This window comes from Cupressus sempervirens, chromosome 10, assembly GCF_028749045.1.
Source record: "Cupressus sempervirens isolate cs-2001-9-10 chromosome 10, ASM2874904v1, whole genome shotgun sequence".
Taxonomy (NCBI): domain Eukaryota; kingdom Viridiplantae; phylum Streptophyta; class Pinopsida; order Cupressales; family Cupressaceae; genus Cupressus; species Cupressus sempervirens.
Genome location: NC_143127.1, coordinates 91052559 through 91073122, shown reverse-complemented (window position 1 = coordinate 91073122; position 20564 = coordinate 91052559). Strand labels below are relative to the sequence as shown.

Here is a 20564-nt window from a genome sequence, read left to right as displayed (position 1 = left end):
ATATGGTGGTACTCTCCTTGGGACAGGAAGTACTGATGTGTTATAGTACTTTAGAGATAAGGAATATATTATTATAATCATATTAATAAATTAAAATATAATATAATTAATAACAAATAACAATATTAAAATCTAAAACTATTTAAAAATTAATAAAATTATTATAACATTCAACTATTACACTTCAAAGTTTTAAAACAATGCTTGAAACAATAAAACATTAATCATTATGGGAAACTGATGCCAAATTCTTGTGTTTCAATTATTTGACATTTAACTGAACAAGATTGCAAGCAACGTCTCTAGGTTGAACAAGATTATTTTGTAACCTAGCCGCATCTCTAGTAAACCTAGCCACATCTCTAGTAAACCCTACCATACCCGCGTTGCCAAAATAACTGGGAGAGCGGTGTTTAAGAAATAAAGGTAACTTTTGTTTTGCAATTCTGAAATTCTTAGGGTAGTGTTTTGATTTTTCTCTACGCTATTTCATTGTGATATCTTCAAAATATTCACTCCGATATATGAGGTGGTTATATCGTTTTCTTTAACTATTACGAAGTAATTGGAAAATATTTGCTTGTTATTAATAGTGATCAAGAGATCAATTTATACAAGAGATTGAACGATGTTTCCTTAAGGAACAATCGTAAAGAATAGAAACATTCTATTCTAGAAACAAAAAAACTAAATATTAGAAACATTGTAATATTTATAGAAGATTACAATAGATAACCATTAGATACTAAACAAAGATAATAAAAACTATCTATTATCATAATACCCTCCCTTTATGGTTAATCTATCTAGAGCACGAAGATGTCAAAAAGCGTAAAAGACAGATTCTATCTGCTCAAGGTGCTCCACACTGTTCACTATGGGTTGCAAACCAGATTGCTCAGATAGGGCAGCTAAGCACTTCCGACATTCAACCTTCATCTGCCCAAACTTGTGGCAATAGTTGCATTGAATGTTTTTCTTTCAGGAGCTTTCTGAATATGTTTGCAGATGAGCATAATGCTCCAAAACAAACTGTAAAAAGCCATTATTTTTAGGAGAGAATCGAAAGAACAAAACACGATTTTTTTGGGGTGAAAAATCAATCAAAACCAACATGATTTTTTAGGTGAAAAATAAATCAAAACCCAACATGATTTTTGAGGTGAAAAATCAATCAAGACTCAACATGATTTTTGAGTTGAAAAATCAATCAAAACTTGCCAATACAAAGCTTTGTTTTTTAGGAAAAATGGTAAAACTCAATAGATAATTTTTGAGGAAAAAATTACAATTTCAACAAAGGAATCCCACACAACTTAGCAAATTACAAAATCAGAAAATTTTAAGGGAAACTTAATAGAAACCCATAAGAAATTTTTTTAGGGAAAAAAGTATGAAAACTCATTAGAATTTCTTTTTTTTTGATTTTTTTTTGAAAACCCACTAGAATTTGTAAGGGAGGCAAAACGTGAGACTTTGCATGGTAAAGCTGCACATGCAAACAACATTCAAGTACATGCAACAAACATGCAAGTACATGCAACCCTCAAAAAGTAGAGATCTAAAAAATTTGAAGGGTGACCCAGAAGAGAGCTTGAAAAACCCAGAAAGAATATGTTGTCTATTTCTGGATTAGTAGCTTGAAAATTGAGGCACCCAGAAAAATTTGACCATCGAATTGAGCTCTCAAAATACCCACCAAGAATTTGAAAAAACAACTCCGCTACAAAAAAACCACAAAAAATGGTAGAAATGTGCAGAAAAAATAGATGGATCTAGATAGAAATGGGTTGTAGAACCAAACCAGAAGTGGACAGATTTAGATCTTGTAGAATGGAAATCCTAGTCGGATTATAGAGAGAATTGGAAGCAAATATGCATGTAAATGATTTCAAAAATAAAAGGCAGATAATTTCAACCAAGAAATTATAATTATTTTCGAAAAAAATTTAGAGTATTGACTCTAATACCATATAACGAAGTAATTGGAAAATATTTACTTGTTATTAACAGTGATCAAGAGATCAATTTATACAAGAGACTGAATGATGTTTCCTTAAGAAACAATCGTAAAGATTGGATACATTCCATTCTAGAAACAGAAAACTAAATATTAGAAACATTCTAATAATTATAGAAGATTACAATAGATAACCATTAGATACTAAATGGAGATAATAGAAACTATCTATTATTATAATATTAACAACATGCAATATATTGCAAAAATTTTCAACATTGGGTATGGCAACTTATTTTGCATATAGAAAGGGGGCAAATCTAGTCAACCTGTAGAGATGCTTCCATGTAATGTTCTTGCTTTAGCATCACTAGTTGTGGTGTTGAGTTCAGTTAGGAAAGCTTTGATTATTATATGGATGATGTTTCATTACAGGTTTGGTGATGACAAGGACATTACACATTTATCTGTGGGATCTCGTTGGAGTGTGAATTCCTCTTAGGTTGAGTCTAGTGAGCTATCAGTTGTGAGATTGCTTGGGAACAAGCAATTTTAGGGAGGGCGGACTGCAATATCCCCATTTTAGTTAACCTTGATCTGAAGTGAGGATTAGCCTATCAATGAACTTTGCAGGCTAATCAGTTGGATGGAGAGTCTTCGATGGTCGAGCTAGAGGCTATTTTTTCAACTGCAAAGGTTAGGAAGTTCAGGGTTGCTCTTCACTTGAGTCAGATTGGCAGACTTACAATTTATAGTAAGTGATTATTTTGGGAAAGTTATGGTTTCTATATTTAGTAGAACACTTGAACAATTTGGTAGCAGTATGGAGTTGGGGAGTCATCAGTATAGCTTTCATTCTAAGTAAGTCAAATAATGGTTAGTACTAGTTTTGGCAGGGCATCTTGGCATCAAGCTCAGGCAAATTGCACATGGATTTTGGATGAATCATTTAAAGGTATTAATAAGCTATTTATAATCATTAATTAGGTTTCCCTTAAATAATATTAAATTTAAAAGCTTATATTATAAAGTATTGATAAGTGCATCTTATGATTATTTAAATTGTAAGTTTAAAGCTGAGTGCCTAGGGTTGGAGGGAAATATAATAAATTATTATGTTTCAAACTTTGGAACAAAAGAACATTTATCTAGTGATGTGAAGAGTTTGGTTGAAGCTTCTAGATTGAGTTGGGCATGAAAAGTATAAAAGCAAACATTGGAAATCAATATTCCTATGCATTTGATATTTTGGCGAATTTGTGTGATGTATTGTGCCAATGGTTTCAGTGTTTGAAGGAAGAATGGTGACTATACCATTGAATTGTGCTAGAGGATGCTTCAAATTGTGACCAAATTGAGAGTTGGACTCAGTGTTTCATCTCAGAAACAGTTGCAAGACAGGGGTGTGATTAATTAATGTAGATCACAGCTTTACAATGGGCTGCATTTGGGAATATAGGTTTAATCATTTTGATAGGAGGATGACATTCATTGTTACAGACTATGATTTAAGTGCAAGGGGCAGCATTTGTTTTCTAAGAGGCACATTTTGTTGTTTAGTGCCTTCATGCAAGGACTATGAACCTTAAAAACAAATGGTAATCATTCCCAATGAGCTGTGTTGCAAAACTGGATTGTAAATGCGAGAAAGGATTTTTTACAGGGCAGCATATCAACTTGGGAGTCAATTTGATGCATGCAAATAGTCATGTATTTTTCTTCATTAGTTTTTCCAATAAAATTCATGTGCATTGTATTGAATAATATAAATATTTCATAGTGGGGATAATGAAATAAAGTTGCTACAGTTGTTGCATTATCATTTGTCTATTTCAAAGCATTTTTATTTGAATTCCTTGTATTGTCAGAAATCCAAAAAAAGCATTTACTCTGGAAAAACTTAAAACAAAAACTCTAAAATTGCAAAAACAATATCTTTCAAGGACACTTGAAACATTGGTAGAGCCATTGGTGTTCTTACAATAAATAACATAATTGTTTTTTCTATTCAATTATGTAAAATGTGACACAAATGAAACCAAATAAATTAAATTTACCTTCAACAATTCCAATCTTGAGAAAGTTCTGAAAATTTCTTATGACATGATGGTTCATCACAAACATCTAGATCTCCTCGGCCTCTTAGTATATTTCTTTCACCCACTCTATTTGAGTGCTAATCGGTTGCATCACCAAGTTGAGGGAGTGTACGGTATCCAAAAACTGTGCTCATATCTTGCCTCAACCAATGCACGTGCAACCTTGCAAATTTTTGCATTGTCCATAATTTCTTGGACCACATTCTCATTATTCATCTCTATAGAGTCAACAAGGATCATAAAAATGAACTCTGTGTCTTTGACTTCCCCTTCACAATCAACCACCCTCAAGAGCATTACCCCCTTTGGGGATATCGCAATAACATTTATCAATCGTCAGTTTTTGGAATCTTTCCATCAGAAACAATAGAACCCTAATTCAATCCAAGAATCTCTAATTGGTTTTAGTGAGTTCTAAAATATGCAATTTTTTCTTCAGCAATATCTCTTGTTTCCATTTTAAATGCCCTATCCAATGGACCTCTATTGCAGGTGTGAATTTGTTCTTCATCTTCATCTTCCATAGAAAGTATAGGCAAGAAGGGATATATGGAGGCTGCTATTGTATTAGAGGGTAAATTTATTTTTCCATTCTTTTTGGAATTATGGGCACTTTGTTTTCCTTTTGCATCCAATTTGTCAGCATCTTCTTGTTCCTTTACGAATCTTGCTATTTGTACAAGAGACAACCGCTTCTTATTTGGACCCTCAGACAAATTAATCCTTTTATCATGAGGGCCTAGAGACTAAGAGCTATTATATTGTACATTAGAAAGACTACACTTCCAAAAGTATCCCCACCTCCAAGAACTTGTGAAATCCTTGTGCGTACGTCTCCATAAAGGAGCTTCTTTATCGATTTTGAAGTTTTGATTTCTTTCCTCACCCACTGAACTTCGACAGTTGTCCTTTGTTGCATTCTAAAAAAATAAAAATAAAGAAGCAAACTTGAAAAAGTTATTCACAAACCTTAAAAAATCCATCTAAAATTTGAAAAAAATCATCAAAAGGTTTAAATGCTTACCTTAGATGGTTAAATCTCTTTTGTGGAAACTATCTAACACTCCAGAAATGATCTCCAAAAAAAAACCACCAGCCCTTCGAAATGCCAAAATGGGGAGGAAATAAGTTGAGAGCATAACAAGAAGCAAAATGATAATTTTTGATTTGAAATGCCTAATAAAAGGGCCGTTTTAGAGTTTAGAAGAAAAAAACACATTTTTATTGTTCATTTTTTCGCTCTATGTGATCGCCGCCCACACATGTGCTAGGCAAGAACCTTGTGCGCATCTGCATTGATGTGCATCCGCACTCAATGTGGGCCTACATGAGGCACATCTTGCAACACAGGTTATGACCTCACCAAGTTAGGGTACTGAAATTAAACAATTTCCTTGTAATTGTTAAATTTTATAGTTAATTTATTTACATTGAGCCGTCCATTTCAAGTGTGTATGTGTATACACACACATAAATTCATGTTTGCTCACATTTGCACGTATGTAATGTCTCAGTCATTAGTAATTACATAAGCATTGGGTGTGATTTTCCTTCCAAAATTATTTTGCATTTAAGAATTTGCTATTTTAAAAAGATCCATCCTATCTTTGGGAGATGTTTCAACTGACATTGATTAGCAAAAATGGTAAGGGGGAATTTCAAATTGAACAATAAAACTTTGGTCAACTATTATTATGGTATCTCAAGTATCTCTACCTAAGCTAAATAAAGTGTTTATGCCTGTGTGTCCTGCAAACCAGTTGCATGATTAATTCATATGGAATTATTAAAGCCTTGATTGACAACTGAGAGTTGAGATATAGTTGTGCACTGTTCCTTGTAGTGCTATGCAAGATTCATGATATGGCTTTGACAAGTACTACATATGATGTGTTTCTCTAATATGATTGAAATGCTGCAGGTAAAGCAAGCAGATGAATTGGAAAATATTCTTGCAAAGAAGTTTCTCAGATTCTTGTCGATGCGTGCTGAAGCTTTCGAGGTCCTTAGACGAAAGCCAGTACAGGTAGTATTAAATATGCATGCCAGTACTGAAAATAGTAGTAAATTTGTCTCTGCAATATATATCCAGATAGCTGGAGATTTTTCTCATTATCACAACTGCAGGCAAAACATATGTAATATTTACTTGGAAGTAAGCTATTTTGATAAAGCACAAATGATACATTATCTAAAAAGGGGCACAATTACATCCAGAAGACACATTTTATTATTTTATTATTTCTTTCTTTATGAACAACCATTCTAGACCACTTATATTTAATCACCTGGGCTCATTCAACATCTCCAATAGTGATCTTCTATACCCTGCTGAAGAAGGGGCACAATATGATTTCAAGATACATTGGATCATCGTTTGAGCTGACATGTCCATAGGCTGGGGCATCAGTATTTTCTAACAGGTCAGAGATAAAGAGAGATCATTAAATTCCTAGAAAACAAGAATATGTGAACTTTTAACATAAAACTAGAAATGATGGATAATTTGATATTCATATTTTATGTTGATTATAAGATTTGTGGATTAGCTTAAAGAGTCCCCGTCTGTGTTGACCAAGCATCAGAAATGCATGCCTTCTTTTCCATGGGATAATTTAATATGTAAGTTATCTCAATAGAGGATATATTCATAGATCCACATCCACCTCTTGGCATTCTTCTGTCACAGAAGAAACTTGTCAGAAATACCCTTGTGATTAACTCCATCAAAGTCTCAAACCATCATCAGACCAGCACAATGCTAGCATCATAATGTCTCAAGTATTCTCATTGTCTTTGGATGTTAGTGATATAATATTGGCCTGGACCCAATTCTCAACCTTCTGTCTTGTATAGGATTTCCACTTCACAGAGGGTGCTTGTAGTTTAGAATGATTTCAAATCCCCTTATCCATCATTTATCTTTAATATTTTGCATTTCCTTGTACCTAATGCCTAGATCATTCCTATTGTATCAAGTTCTTTGAGCTTCCACCAATTTTACTACCCATTTCCTACATCTATGGTTATGTTGTTAATTTGTTAATATCAACAGACATTCATAAGCTCTTCGTTTTATTTGATAAATGATTGTAAATCATAATCTGCTATTGCAGAAATACTTTTTTTGTGCTAAATATTATCTGTTGGACCATTTTTGTCTATCTTGGTCAATGCTTGTATCTACTTGACAAACATTGCATAAAATTAGTTAGTTACTGATGTAGCATAAAAAAGATTGTGACATCACAAGTTTTATAATTAGTTAAGGAGCTCTTCATTAAATGGGTATCAATGGATATTCATACAATGATTTGTTGTGAGGATATTGTGCTGGGATGAGCTACTATTTAAAGTTACATACATAATAACTAATTTACATGTATATACAATTATAAATGTGATGAACATTTGTATGTTTAGGTCCCAACTTGCACACATTGTTTATATGCTTGTTCTCTAGATGCAGCCCTAACAGTGATACGGTGAAACATTCCATCATGCAAAGGCTTGCTGCTTTTGTTTTATAAACAAGATCCATAACTCTAGGCATCATAACCTATAGTAATTAAGAAGAAACCAAAAAGAGAAAAAATGAGACATTGTTGATGCAATTTTCTCATTGATGACAGAAAAGAATCATTGGCATAAAATCAAATATAAAGACACAGAAGATGATAGTATTTCAATTTACAATGCTAAATATGGTACGATCAGTTGGAGCAATCTGTGTATTAATAATTATATGCAGCAATTACAATGAATTTCCGGCAGTGATTATTGATTATCCGATTGATAATGATTCGATAAGAAGTGATAGTGTATAATGAAACAATCCCTGGATGGCAATTCAATAAGCAGTGGTAGTGTATTATGTAGCGATTCCTTGAGAATCAAAGGCTGAACTATTTTCATTCTATGTTAGAAATAACAAACAATTTAAATCAAAAGCAGCGAGCTAATAACAAGCATTGATAGCCGAGTAATTTATAGTAAATAGTTTGTTAAGACAAAAGCTCATTCAATAGTTTGCTAAGACAAAAGCTCGATCTGTTAAGGCAATGAATGATATGATTCGCACAGTGACAATGATGATTAGGTTGGGATCTGTCATGAAAAGGTGCATCATTTCTGTTAATGTCAGAACTCATTAAGATGATACAACAGATTCTAGGCTTGGTCAAAAGTTTCTATTTATCTTGGAGTAGTTTAATTTGTTAATGCGGAGGTATGATTCATGTATGGTCATTCCACAGTCAATAATTGATGAAAGGTTGATTCTCTATGAGATGCGCTTAGTAAGAAATAAAATACATTTTATTTCATATTCAAAAGGTGTCTCTTAGGAAATAACATGTATAGTAGAGTTTGCAAAAGGAGATTGAAGAGTGTGTGTGTTGTGTGAACAAAGAAGATACAGTACATCAAGAGAGAGAGGGAGTGGTATATAAGTGAGATTAGTTCAGAAGTATATGAGAAGTCCATGAGCAGAATACTGGTGAAATTGATGCTTCATATTTAGGAGTTTGGTGTCTCATTTTGGTGAGGTTGGTGCTCTATATTTAGGGGTTGATGCCTACAAACATGGTAAAACGAGACATTCATAGACAAGTATTTGTGGCCATGGTTTCTCCATTAGGGTTTACATGTAAATGTTGGTGTCCTTATTTGCTGTAGTTTGCATTTGTTGATTAAGCTTTAAAAGTCATTACTATTATTTTATGAAGTCTTTAAATTTTTTTTTTTTAATCTACTGATTCACACACCCGCCATCCCCCCAGCCTTCCCACCCTCCCCACCATCTCAGTATATTTGGGTGTTATTCAATTGTAAAAGCAGAACTGGATTTGGCAGCTTTTGATACATTGTTGAGTCTGAGTGGAAAGAATTTTGTCAGAGAAAAGGCTTTGCTGCAAGTGATTTATCTTCATTACTAACATTCATGTTTAGAGGGAACCTTTCTTTTAAACTGACTTTAGCTTAGTTTTTATCGAGTTTGGAATAAAGAGACAAAATCCATATTGCAAGTATAGAAGTAATAAGCGACAATTGTTTCAGAGATTTCATAGCTTTACCTTTTTAACTATGTTTTGAAGGAGTGGAAGCATGTTTAAAAGCTTCACTGTGGGATGAAGTTGTAGCATCTACCATACAAAAGATTCATCCAAAGTTTAACCTGAAACAAAGTTGCATTGTTCTTTTAGAACCATTTCTCATCATTGATCAATTTTCTAGCACCAAACAGTGGATTTACTTTGCAACTGAACTGTCTCATAAATGGAAGTCCATTTTCCTGCATGCAGACACATTTCTATTAATATTTTTATCCTTGTTTCTCCATTCTCTTTGAGTTAATAGTTTTCCATTTTGTTTTATATTCTGGCTTTTCAATATATTAATAACATCTCTTTCTCTATTCATTCACTTAAAGCATGAAACTTGTTGGTGCTTTAGAATATTTAGTTTTTGTTTCAAGCTTACCATTTCCAACAGCATTCATAAGTCTCCTTTTCTGGGATTTGCAGGGTTATGATATCAGCTTTTTGATTACAAACTATCATTGTGAAGAGATGTATAAACATAAACTTATAGATTTCATCGTCCAGTTTATGGAAGTAAGTATCTGTCAACCCCATTTTAATGTTACATCTATATGCAAGATCTTTTCTGATGCCTACAGGTGGTTACATTTTATGTCAGAGAATGAAACAGATATGCCCAGGTTGTAAAGTCCAGTGTATTCATGCTAGAACACTGTTATCTTCGAGTAATGCTTTTTGTAAACTTAATATAAGGAGCTAAAAACTATTAGATTTCCAGTCATATATAAAACCTAAGTCACAGGATGCGTCGAATTTCATCCGTGAGATTAGAATTTCAGTGAATTTTTACCCTTTCTAAACTTCATCCAAATTTTATGATATTTAATATAATACTGTTATTTAATATGATATTATTTTATTTTAAACTGATATTGAGTTATCAAATTATTTAGCAATGTTAAACTATTTTGATAATTTTGTGGATATATTACTAATATTCAAAAATACACACGCACATAAACTTAAATTTGGTGTTGATTTTTTTTTCCAAATTTTAACCCTTGCTGAATTTCATTTGAATTTTATGATCAATGAACTTGAATTCGAATTCGAACTTTGTGACAGTATAAAACTACAAATTCTAGTTTTTCTTTTCATTAATCTTTTTTATTGTTTTTGAATGACCAGTGAAATAAATCTTTAATTCCACAATATACAATTTATAACTTGCTCTTGATCATGTCTTCCCTGGCTCATCAACCTTGCATACATTTCCATCTTCTGTAAATGCCTTTTCGGTTTAATCCTCTTGTGAATACTTTTTCCTTTTGTGTAGAGCTGTTTGCACTAAGGATTCTTCCATGATAGAGTTATGCAATGCTTTCATTATTGAATCATTTGGTTGGATGCGTTTTCTTGAAATGAATTTAAAATTAAAATGAAAATAGAATCATTCCACTTCACACAAACTAACTACAGAAAAGTATTATTTTTCTTCCCAGCAGCAAACGAGCTAAAAGATCTTTCTAGCTAGTGCCTTGTTACTTGACCACTGAATATATATCCACTTATATTTTAATGATTGTATCCCATGGGCAAGATCTATTAGAGATGCATTCTATAAAAAGCTTCTTTTTCCTAATAAAACTCTAAAATATATTAATGTTAAATTGCATTCATAAACTGTGTAAAGAAAACTGTTCCTGAACTTCTGTTTGCCTTCAACTTTTGAATAGATCCATTGTTAATCAAGCTAGAAATTGTATAGTTTATTGTGCCCAAAACTGAACAGTAGTAGCAGATGCTTATGATGTTATGGGGCCATTACATCACTCAAAGCAACAACATATGTTGCCTACGGCATTCAGCATTTTTCTTGGCTTGAAGATTGTATTTTGACTCTGGTTGGCAATCTTGCAGGATATCGATAAAGAGATAAGTGAATTGAAGCTCTCTGTGAACACTCGTGGCCGGCTGGTAGCAACAGAGTTTTTGAAACAATTCACCTGAATATGTTATATTGGAGAACCTTTGCGTCTTTTTCTGAAAGGTTACAAAAATGGAATTTTCTGTACAACTGTTATATTTTTGGAATTATGACAAATCTGGCTGTATTATTTTGAAGGATACCACTTCTTATGTAGAATTCAACTGTAAAAACAAAGAAGACACTTCATAAATCAAAAGAAGACAGATTTTAAGCATTCATTTATGAAGTTTGTAAGAGAAGACAATGAAAATCTTGTTTACATAACCTTGAAAATATTGGTGAAAGGTTGAAAATATGTCAATGGAATTGGTGGATATGTGAATAGTTAGTGGATTGGAAAGCTGCTAGAAGCAAATCCTATTTTTTTACATGGACTCGTGTACATAAATGGTCAATATGTAACTAGAGAAGAGAAACAGTGACATTTTTTAGGAGTAATTAGAGAATCTAAAATATGAGATGTAGTTCAATCTAATGGCTTAAAAATGTTGTTGCAAATCAACTCCATTGTAGGAATGTGTATCACATGCTTGTCCTGTACCCACAATCTCTAGGGACTACATTTATATGCAATATAGGGATATTCATCATTTACTTGCATAGTTAATTTGACTGCCATATTCTTCTCAGGTGCCATTACCTCCATATCTCTTGGTAACTATGCTTAAAGAGTACAGTTTGTGTGAATGCAATGCCTTTTCTCTGCATTGCCCTTTTCATCTTTATGGTTGGGTAACTTAGACTGCAAGAGTCTACAGTGCTGAACCGATTCCTATTTGAAGAGTCTTCTCTCTTTTCTTTCAATCACTGAATTCTAATGTAGAGTCTTCATGCTACACATTAAAGGTTGCACTCTTCGTAACTACTGTCTGTATGCGTATTGTAGCAATCAAGCTTTCATGTCTTCCTTTCATTCTTGACAACATTCAAGAGTTTTATTATTGCACGACTTTTGGAATTCTAAGCGTGGTGAGTTGCATAACTATCTATCATTGTAGAAACTCAGTTGACGTGACTGTTGAGTCAGTCTTTCTTATGCAATGTCACCATCTCATATCTGTTGTAGTCATGGCTATCGATATATTTATTCATGCCATTTGATATCTCTTATTAGGAGTATTAAGAGTTAGGTGACTCTACAACACCCCCAAGATTAAATGAAAGACCAAGATAACTTCCACTAGAGAATGATAAGACAATTGCATTAAGGTGCAAGCATGATATTATTGATAATGGACATTATAAAAATGTACATAATAGGCTTGCATGTATAGGCAAGGCAAGGCAATTAGAGATAATGATAATGAGAAGATAACTTATCACCTATGCAAGGTGTAATTTCATGTCCACCAAAGGTGGATTAACCTCCTTTATGCAATAAAGTATGTGCCATAGGATGAGTCTGATAATGTGATATATGTTGAAGTTTGTAGCTGCGATGAAGATCTTCGTCTTTGATTTTATGAGATAGATATATGTTTCTTATAACTGTTATGGTCATCTTCAGCTGAAAGAGATATTTATGATTATATTCAAGTTAATATTATGCAAAAAGTCCTATCATACGTCATGCAGAGAGGCATGCGTATGGAAATGTGAAGTGTTAAATATGTGGAATTATGAAGGGTCTTATTTTTGGGAGTCAAAGAGACCTTGGTGTGAAAGATGAAGTCTTATGTAATCTATTTATATGATTGCTTGATATATTGTAAATAAATCAAGTGGAAAGTCATGTACTTGAATATTTGATGATCAATAAAAGATGGCGTGACTGGGTTTTTCCTTTCTTATAGAAGGGTTTTCCTAGAATAAATGCTTTGAGTGTTTTGTGTATTGTATATACTCTTTTATTGCTGTTAATCTTAATTTTTGGGCTAAAACATTAACATGGTATTAGAGCTTAGTTAGGTTTCAACAAAGACAGAGACTATTTTGCATCTGTTGTTTAAAATGTATCTAAGTATCCTAAATATATTGCAAAGTTTTATTCATATCAATGTTTTAAGGAATACTGACCTTCATTTGGTTTATGTATTGCATTTGTTGAGTTCTTTGTTCCATCTCCATATGTACCAGACCTTCTTGTAACACTTAGGCTGTAATGAGGCTAGAGATCAACCTCTAATCTTTTCAGGTGCTCCCTCCAGCTTCACTGTAGACATCACTTGCACTTTAGAGATGCGAAGGAAAACGTCCATGCTTCAAGATAATACTCTCATGATTGTCAGTTCTGGGCATTTGGAGGAGTCTGAAAGAATATTGTCCAACCTTATTGCATAGGAGCCAAAGAATGCTAGTGTGTGGTCTAATAGGGGAAGTGTGAAGGTTTCTTTAAATAAATTAGAGACGTCTATGAAAGATTTGTGTGAAGCTATCAATCTCAGGCAACTTTAAGAGTAGAGGGATCAAAGTATTAGGTTGGAGTGGAGCGGAAAGAACTTGTTAGGAAAATGATTCTATTCGCATTGCGAGCTCGTTGGTATTTGTAAGCTCGTTTGAAACATAATCCTCAGACATAAGAATTGAACGATGATGCTCAAAGTTGTTGCATGCAGTGACACATTTACTGCATGTTGAGGCTTGGAGATGCCATCGAGCTAGAGGGAAAAGTCAATTGTGTGAAAGTGCAGTTCCTGTCATAATAATGTGCCCATGAATCATAATTGTTGGTAGCTTGCCTTTGTAATTAATAGCTTTCATTTTCTTAGATCACTTCCGAATGTTGTCTTTCCATCTTGCTATCCGCCCTCTTCATTCTTGCCCGAGTACAAGGAGAAACTCTTCAAGGTCATGTGATCGTTAATCACAATCGAGATGTACCTTTGTGAAATCAAAGACCATGTAGGGTCAATTGTGAAATCTCACATGTGACCTCATAACCCTCAAGCATATGAAATTCCTTGCAAGATGATTCGGCTCTACTATCGGCTGTAGTCTTCCCGGTGAGAAAATTCATTACGGTAATAATTCAGTTATATGCTATGTGTTGATGCGAGTTTTTTGTCACTACATAACATATTAGTAATTGGATGCTTGATATAGAATATCAAATACACAATTCCTCTCTTGAAAAGTTATCTCTCATGGGACATGAGTATAACTCCAATGTTCCTTACACCGTTGGATACTCGCTCAGTTTTATCAATGTGATTTGCTGGTAATCACGTAGGCGGCCTTACGTTTTCTTGTTTGAGAAAAATTTGGATCTTGGTGAGAAAATGGAAATGGTAGTTCGGTGTGAATGCTAGATGATGTTGATGGCGCGATGATGGCAATGTAGGGTGAATGGCGATGGAAGGTGAGAATGCCGATGTTTTGGTTTACTTCTCTAACTAACCTCTTCTAAGCATGAAATTTGGCTACTCAACTACTCCTACTCCTAAGAATGGAAGGTTAGCAGATGGACAGGGATCGAATCTAATGAAGGCTAACCAGCGGCCCTACCTCCATAGATGCAACGCTTCAAAGGAAAGTAAACTAGATCACCACACAAAGCCTCCCAACCAGCCGCTAGGATGCTAGTGGCCTAGTGTTGACCCCTATCAAACATCTACCAAAGCTACCATGCAACTATCCATTTTATTTTACTCTTACTCTAACAACTTGAAATGAAATTGCTTCAACTTGAAAAGAAAATTTAACTATGTGGAAGTAGAAAACATGCAATAACACCCAATGTTCTTAGTCAACATGCAATGAAAAAGAGAGCACTTTGGTATTATTTTCGCAACAATTTCTCCAACCCCTCCTCCTTTACAAATGAGAGCCAATGGCCTTATATAGAGGTCCAAAATACAATGGACGGTAGAGATCAAAACAAGATCGACGATCCAGATTGGATCCAAAAACACTAATTAGGGTTGCCACCCCATCGGCCAATGAGAAGATGCCACCTCATCAATGGACCAATGAAAAAAGTGCAAAAGTGGCAACCAATGAGCAGGCACCAAAATGGTGGCCAATCAAAAACAAACACTTGTCCTATTCTAGAAGAAAGAGAAAGTTGCCCCTTGGGCTTACATAAGATGATCTTCTAATATAATTCTTCCTTTTTCTTTTGTTCTTTTAGCTAAGGCAATGAACTTAGCTAGCCTTTCGTTAACTTCTTCCATAGGAGGACAAGGTGTGTGCTTCGCTCGGAGTTCTGCTGACTTTGCCACGCTGTTTGCTGCTTGTAGTATCCTTTCGTGATCCTTCTCATATTCCTTTGCAAACCCAATAAAAGCATTGAGTGAGGAAAGGGTGTTCAGATGTTTCCTTTTGACGGCAGCCTTTCCTAACTCATCCAATCTCGATCCAAATCCTATCTCACTGACATCCTCCTCTCTAATACCCTCAAAATCAAGCGCCACCCCAACGTCGCTCATCATGGTCGAAATGGAAGTGTCGACGCTTGGGCCGTGTTGTGCAATCTCAGCATGAATTTCTTCAAGTGTTTTGAATCTGGTAGTCAATGCGACATACCAAGATTCAACTATGCTCAATCCTCTCTCATCAACCAACCGGGCTCTTTCCAAATATGCCTCCGGTAGCCTAATGAACGCCTGCAGCCTAGGAATAACCAAATCCTTGATGGGAAGAAAATTCTTCCATTCCTCTTCAAATAATTTGAATTTGTTTCTAACAGTCACCAATGATTGGAATGTTGAGATGAAGGAGGGCAAGAAATTTCGCCCATCTTGGATTGTATCATAGATCCAACCCCTTACTTCATGTAACTGAGCTGATACCTCTTCTGAATTGCTCCCGCTGTCTTGAGGAAGGGCTGCCTGATGCAGCTGTTGGATTGGCTGGCAATCTCTCCAATATTTGTTTTCGGCCTCCAACTTTACTATCTTTTCGTTTGCCTTCCTCAATCTTTCTCTGATTGATGCTATGCCTTCCTGAACCTCCTCACATTCCATATCATCTGTATTTCTTCCCAAATTATGTTCTACTATTTCGTACTCCTAGGCTGCAATCTCATCCCCTGCCTTATTGACTGTTGGTATAGCAATCTGAACCCTTCGGTGACCATCACTGTCGCTTCTGATTACCCTTGCCACCGTATTTGCCATCTGTTTTTGGTTCTCGCTATCATCCTTTTCTATTAGTCCTTGGATATCATCAACTGCGTGAGCCATTACCACCTCGCCTCTCGGCATAAGCATTTGCCTTAACCATAGTGGTGCAGTGCATCTCCCCAAATCCGGATTCGGTTCGACCAACAAAGCATCACCAACGGCCTTAGACGCCTGACTTATCTCTTCAATATCAATCGGCCCATCTTCTTCTCTACTAGTTTCTGCCATATTTCCTTGCTGGTTCTCCGAGAGAGGGGAGTACTCCGTACTTTCACTGTAGCCACTTGATTCCGAATCAGAGCTCACCCCCACTGCGGCCCCTTTATCACTCGAATTGACCTCTTGGCTTTTAGCCTTAGTTATACTCTCCCTTGACGGCGCTGCCCGCTGTCTCTTGGCTGGAGGTTCCGAACGTTCTTGGCTTTTCTCTACCTCCAAAGCCCTCTTCTTGCTATTTCTAACTGTCTCCGATTGCCGGCCACTTCCTTCACCCTTCTGTCCGATTGATTTTACTAGACCTTCCTTCGGTTTCATCATCTCATAAGTAAGGAGAACCTTTTGTCTTTGTAGCTTTCTCAACTTGGCATTATACCACGACTCGGTATGCAAATCTACTGTCCTTGTGACTGCCTCCAAGGAAGGATCCTGATGATCGTCCCAATCCACTGGATTCAACTCTGTTCCAACTACTGTCTCATAGTCTTCTCTCAACACACTATGATCATCCTCCAATTGATCGGGAATATCAAGGCCTCTCCATCTGATATCTCTCATCATGTTCACCGACAATCTCGAGAAAGCTAGCTTTCTCACGTGAAAATCATCCTTTGCATTGGCCCAAAAGTCCTCTATAGTGGGAACATGCTTAAATTCGCTTTCATGAGATGCCTTGATAAGACCAACAGGGTCGAATCCTTGCCTTGCTCTGTACCATCCTAGATGATACCACTCCAATTCCTTTTCCACAGCCTCAAAGGCGGCCCGATTTGGGCAACTATCATTGCCAATTATAATTGAGAAGGAAACGCCTGTTTTCCCCTCATTCCTCATTACTCTATCATAGTGCTCAAGCTGCCTAGCCAATTCCATCAAAACTACCTTGTCGAGCGGGTATCTTGGAAGCCTCTTGGGACAAACTGTACTTCCTGCCACTCTAATGTATGTGAATTGTGGGAATTGGATGAACCAACTCCCAAACTTCTTAATCCTTGCTTCTGCTTCTGATGAAAGTCTCTTAGCAGGCGCCCCTTGTAATACCCTTACTGTCTTCATGGCGAATGCATCGCAAAACATCTTGTAATCCTTGTTATTGTGCAAATGAAGCTGCGGATAGCATTCATGCACCAAATATTGCCCCGACCCATTACCAATCTCTCCTAAGGCCCTAAGTCCCGGACTCTCATACAATCTAGCAATTAAGTAAAACAGATAGGATCCCATGTAGAATTGCCTTTGGTTTTGAACTGTTCTAAGTTGCAACTCTAAATTTTCACTTATGATCCTAGCCCAATCAAATTTTCCTTTTCCTTTTTCAATTTCATCAATGAAGAAGTACATCCAGTTTTCGAATTGCATAGCTTGAGCTAGGCCCATGATCCGGCTGAGAAGAACAATGAGATCGCCATATTCCGGCTTGAAATCTGCCACTGTAAGCCTTGTTGATTTGTTAACTCCTTTCCTTCCTTCGTGTATCCAATTCCGCTTTAGATGTGAGAAGTAGGCCTCTTGGTTACCTTGAAATGATTTGGCCGCCTGATCCACCATTACAACTATCATGCCCTTGCTCTGGGGAATATTAAATGTCTATTCAATCGCTTGTTCGCCAATGTTGGCCAACACTCTCTTCCCTTCGCCAAAAATGATGGATTTACTGTCTAGATCAAATCTGGATGCACACTCCATAATCAATTCCGGACAAGGCAAAGTAGGAGGAAAAGCTGCTGCATGTACAATTCCGCTCTTGTATATCCTCTTTGCCAAGGGGGATTGTCCTTCCTTTAGTCTGTCCCTCATCCGTATCATGTCCACTGTAGCGATATTAGTATCGGTTATTTTCTTCATTTTTGAGAAGAAGGAAGTTTTGGGCGTCATGTCCTCTTTGTGTTTCTTAGCGTTTGCCCGCTTGGGATTCTTACTTGCACTATCATCCTCCATGCTCGTCGCCCTATTACGGGATGGTAGAGTGGTGGACCAAAAGGCAAGAAGAACCAAGTAGTGCAATTCTTAGAAAAGAGCGAAAGAATGGATGTCAGCTTAAGCATTCCTTGCAACTCTAGATGATGACTTTCACCTTAACTAATAATCTTACAGCAACTTTTCGGAACCCGGGATATGACATCAAAGAATTACAAATCCCTTTGCAAATTAGAAAACAAAGCCTCTAAGCTTATCCAACACTTGCCTTCTATGCAAAAATCAAACTTTCATATGTATCTCTTCTCTCAACAAAATTGCCTAAATCTGATATAAAAATTGCAGCCCCTCTAGAAAATCAGAATTTTGTCTTCCACAAATTTCGGCCCTCACAAAATTCGGCTCCCACAAAATTCGGCTAAGCATGAAAAAAAATCTGCCCTTCCACAAAATTCGCCCAAGCAAAGGAGCAAAATCTGTAAAATCTGCCACCTAGGGCACAAATCGCAGCCCACAAAGTGGAGCAAAAATCTCCAAAAACGCAAAAAATCTGGCCCTTAGACAAATCGCCCAATAATGGCAATGGAGAAATTGCCCAAAAATCGCCAAAAAACTGCCTTCCACCAATTTCGCCCATGTCTGGAAATCTGCCCTTGCTTCAAATTCGCCCAAGCATGAGGAGCAAATGAATTGATGAAAATGAAATGGGAGGGGACTCCCTTTATAGCAGCTTTCACCTTCCTCCCAGGCTGGCCGACTTGGTCCTATAGAGGAAAAAAAAAACCAAAATTAAAGCTAAGTTAGTGGCCCACTTTAAATACTTTGCCAAAATTTTAATTTTCTAAAATGAAAACTGCACTTTTAATTTACTAATTAACCACAAATTGCAAAATGAAATTGAATGGTGCCTTGGAGATGCTAAAAATTTCTTTTTAATGAGGGTTTGCTAATTAATACATCCTTGAAGTTGAATTTTGGCTAACCAAAAGCCATTTCTTAATATTAATTTACCAATTTCATTAAATACCAAAAGCTTTCAAGGCAAATTTAATCTATTAAAGCCAATTTTTGCAATTTTCCTCTAAATCGATTTTGCTAAATAATTAAAATTTTATGACAAAAAATAAAATTACCTCTAGAGTAAAAATCAATTTTGCAATTTAACTTCATCTTACAAAATTAAATTCTATTTCACCAAAAAAAAAAAAAAAAAAGATTTTTCGAGAACCTAAGTCTAACGAAAAATTTCCTTATTTGAAAATCATTCAAATTTACAATTAAATCCAAATTTTCAAAAGAAATCGTCTAAGTACAAAATTCACAATCTTATCCTACCAAGTTGAAATCAATTTTGAACTTATTCGGCCTAAGGATAGAACTGATAGCTCTGGAAAATCAAGTTGAAACTGGGTGAAAAAATACATCTAACCTTCTCCACTGGCCCTAAAGGCGATTAAAAAGGGGGTCCCCAAGATTTTGGGGCGATGTGTGAAAACCTCACAACATCTGGCGACTCCACGGGTGAAATGTTCCTGAACATTTCGAGAAACAAGTAACTTAGAACAAAATCTCAGGATGGCCTATCCGCAAATCACTTAAGGACGAGCACTCAACAAGGGAAAGGACTCTCAAGTTGAACCTAAGCACTCTGACCATAAGTTACTCACGTGTGTGCAAATGATTTATTCCCCGCTCGACAAGAAGTTGATAGTCTCTCAGATCCATTAAACTTAGCTATTATAAATATCCTTACTTCAAAAGCAACCCGGATAGAGCTCCGCTGCCAGTCAGGCGTCTATAGCCCCGACGGAGTTATCGCTGTGGCACCACAATCACGGTTCTGCCTTTAGTGATTATCTTTATAGCACCGGCAGAGATGACTGCACACCCTTTAACCAAATTTTATCTTTATTTTCACTTTAATATTGCCTTTTCTCTTTTCTCTTGATATTTTCTCTTTTTCTTCTCTCTTTTCAATCTTTTGTTTGGTTTGCAGGCAATGAAGCTTGCGGAGGGTTTGGAAGACCACAGTGGCGCTGAAGCAGGTGTATGATTTTTACTAAGTCCAACTTCACTTTAAAACACCAAGAACTCAGAGCAATTAAGTGTGAGTAGAATGTTGTAACCATGTCAAAAGATAACTTAAGAACCTCTATAGAGTCTAACCCAAATTTAGTACAAGTCCTACCATAGACCAATGACTAAACACATCCTTTAATCTCTGAACCTTGTTAAATGCATTCGAGAAATGAACAAGACAGACTCCATTTTGTCCCA

At 35.8% G+C, this 20564-nt stretch overlaps 1 protein-coding gene across 2 annotated transcripts in view; it reads left to right on the top strand.

Moving 5' to 3' along the window:
- Positions 1–11457, top strand: part of ARPC4 (binding protein) — a 170584-nt gene extending 159127 nt beyond the window's left edge. For both annotated transcript variants that reach the window (XM_089804919.1, XM_089804918.1), the window contains 3 exons: positions 5981–6085; positions 9585–9674; positions 11022–11457. In XM_089804919.1, the coding sequence (XP_089661045.1) occupies positions 5981–6085; positions 9585–9674; positions 11022–11111 (285 nt within the window). In that variant the 3' untranslated portion in view covers positions 11112–11457. The remainder of the gene's footprint in view (positions 1–5980; positions 6086–9584; positions 9675–11021) is intronic.
- The last annotated feature ends 9107 nt before the right edge of the window (positions 11458–20564 follow it).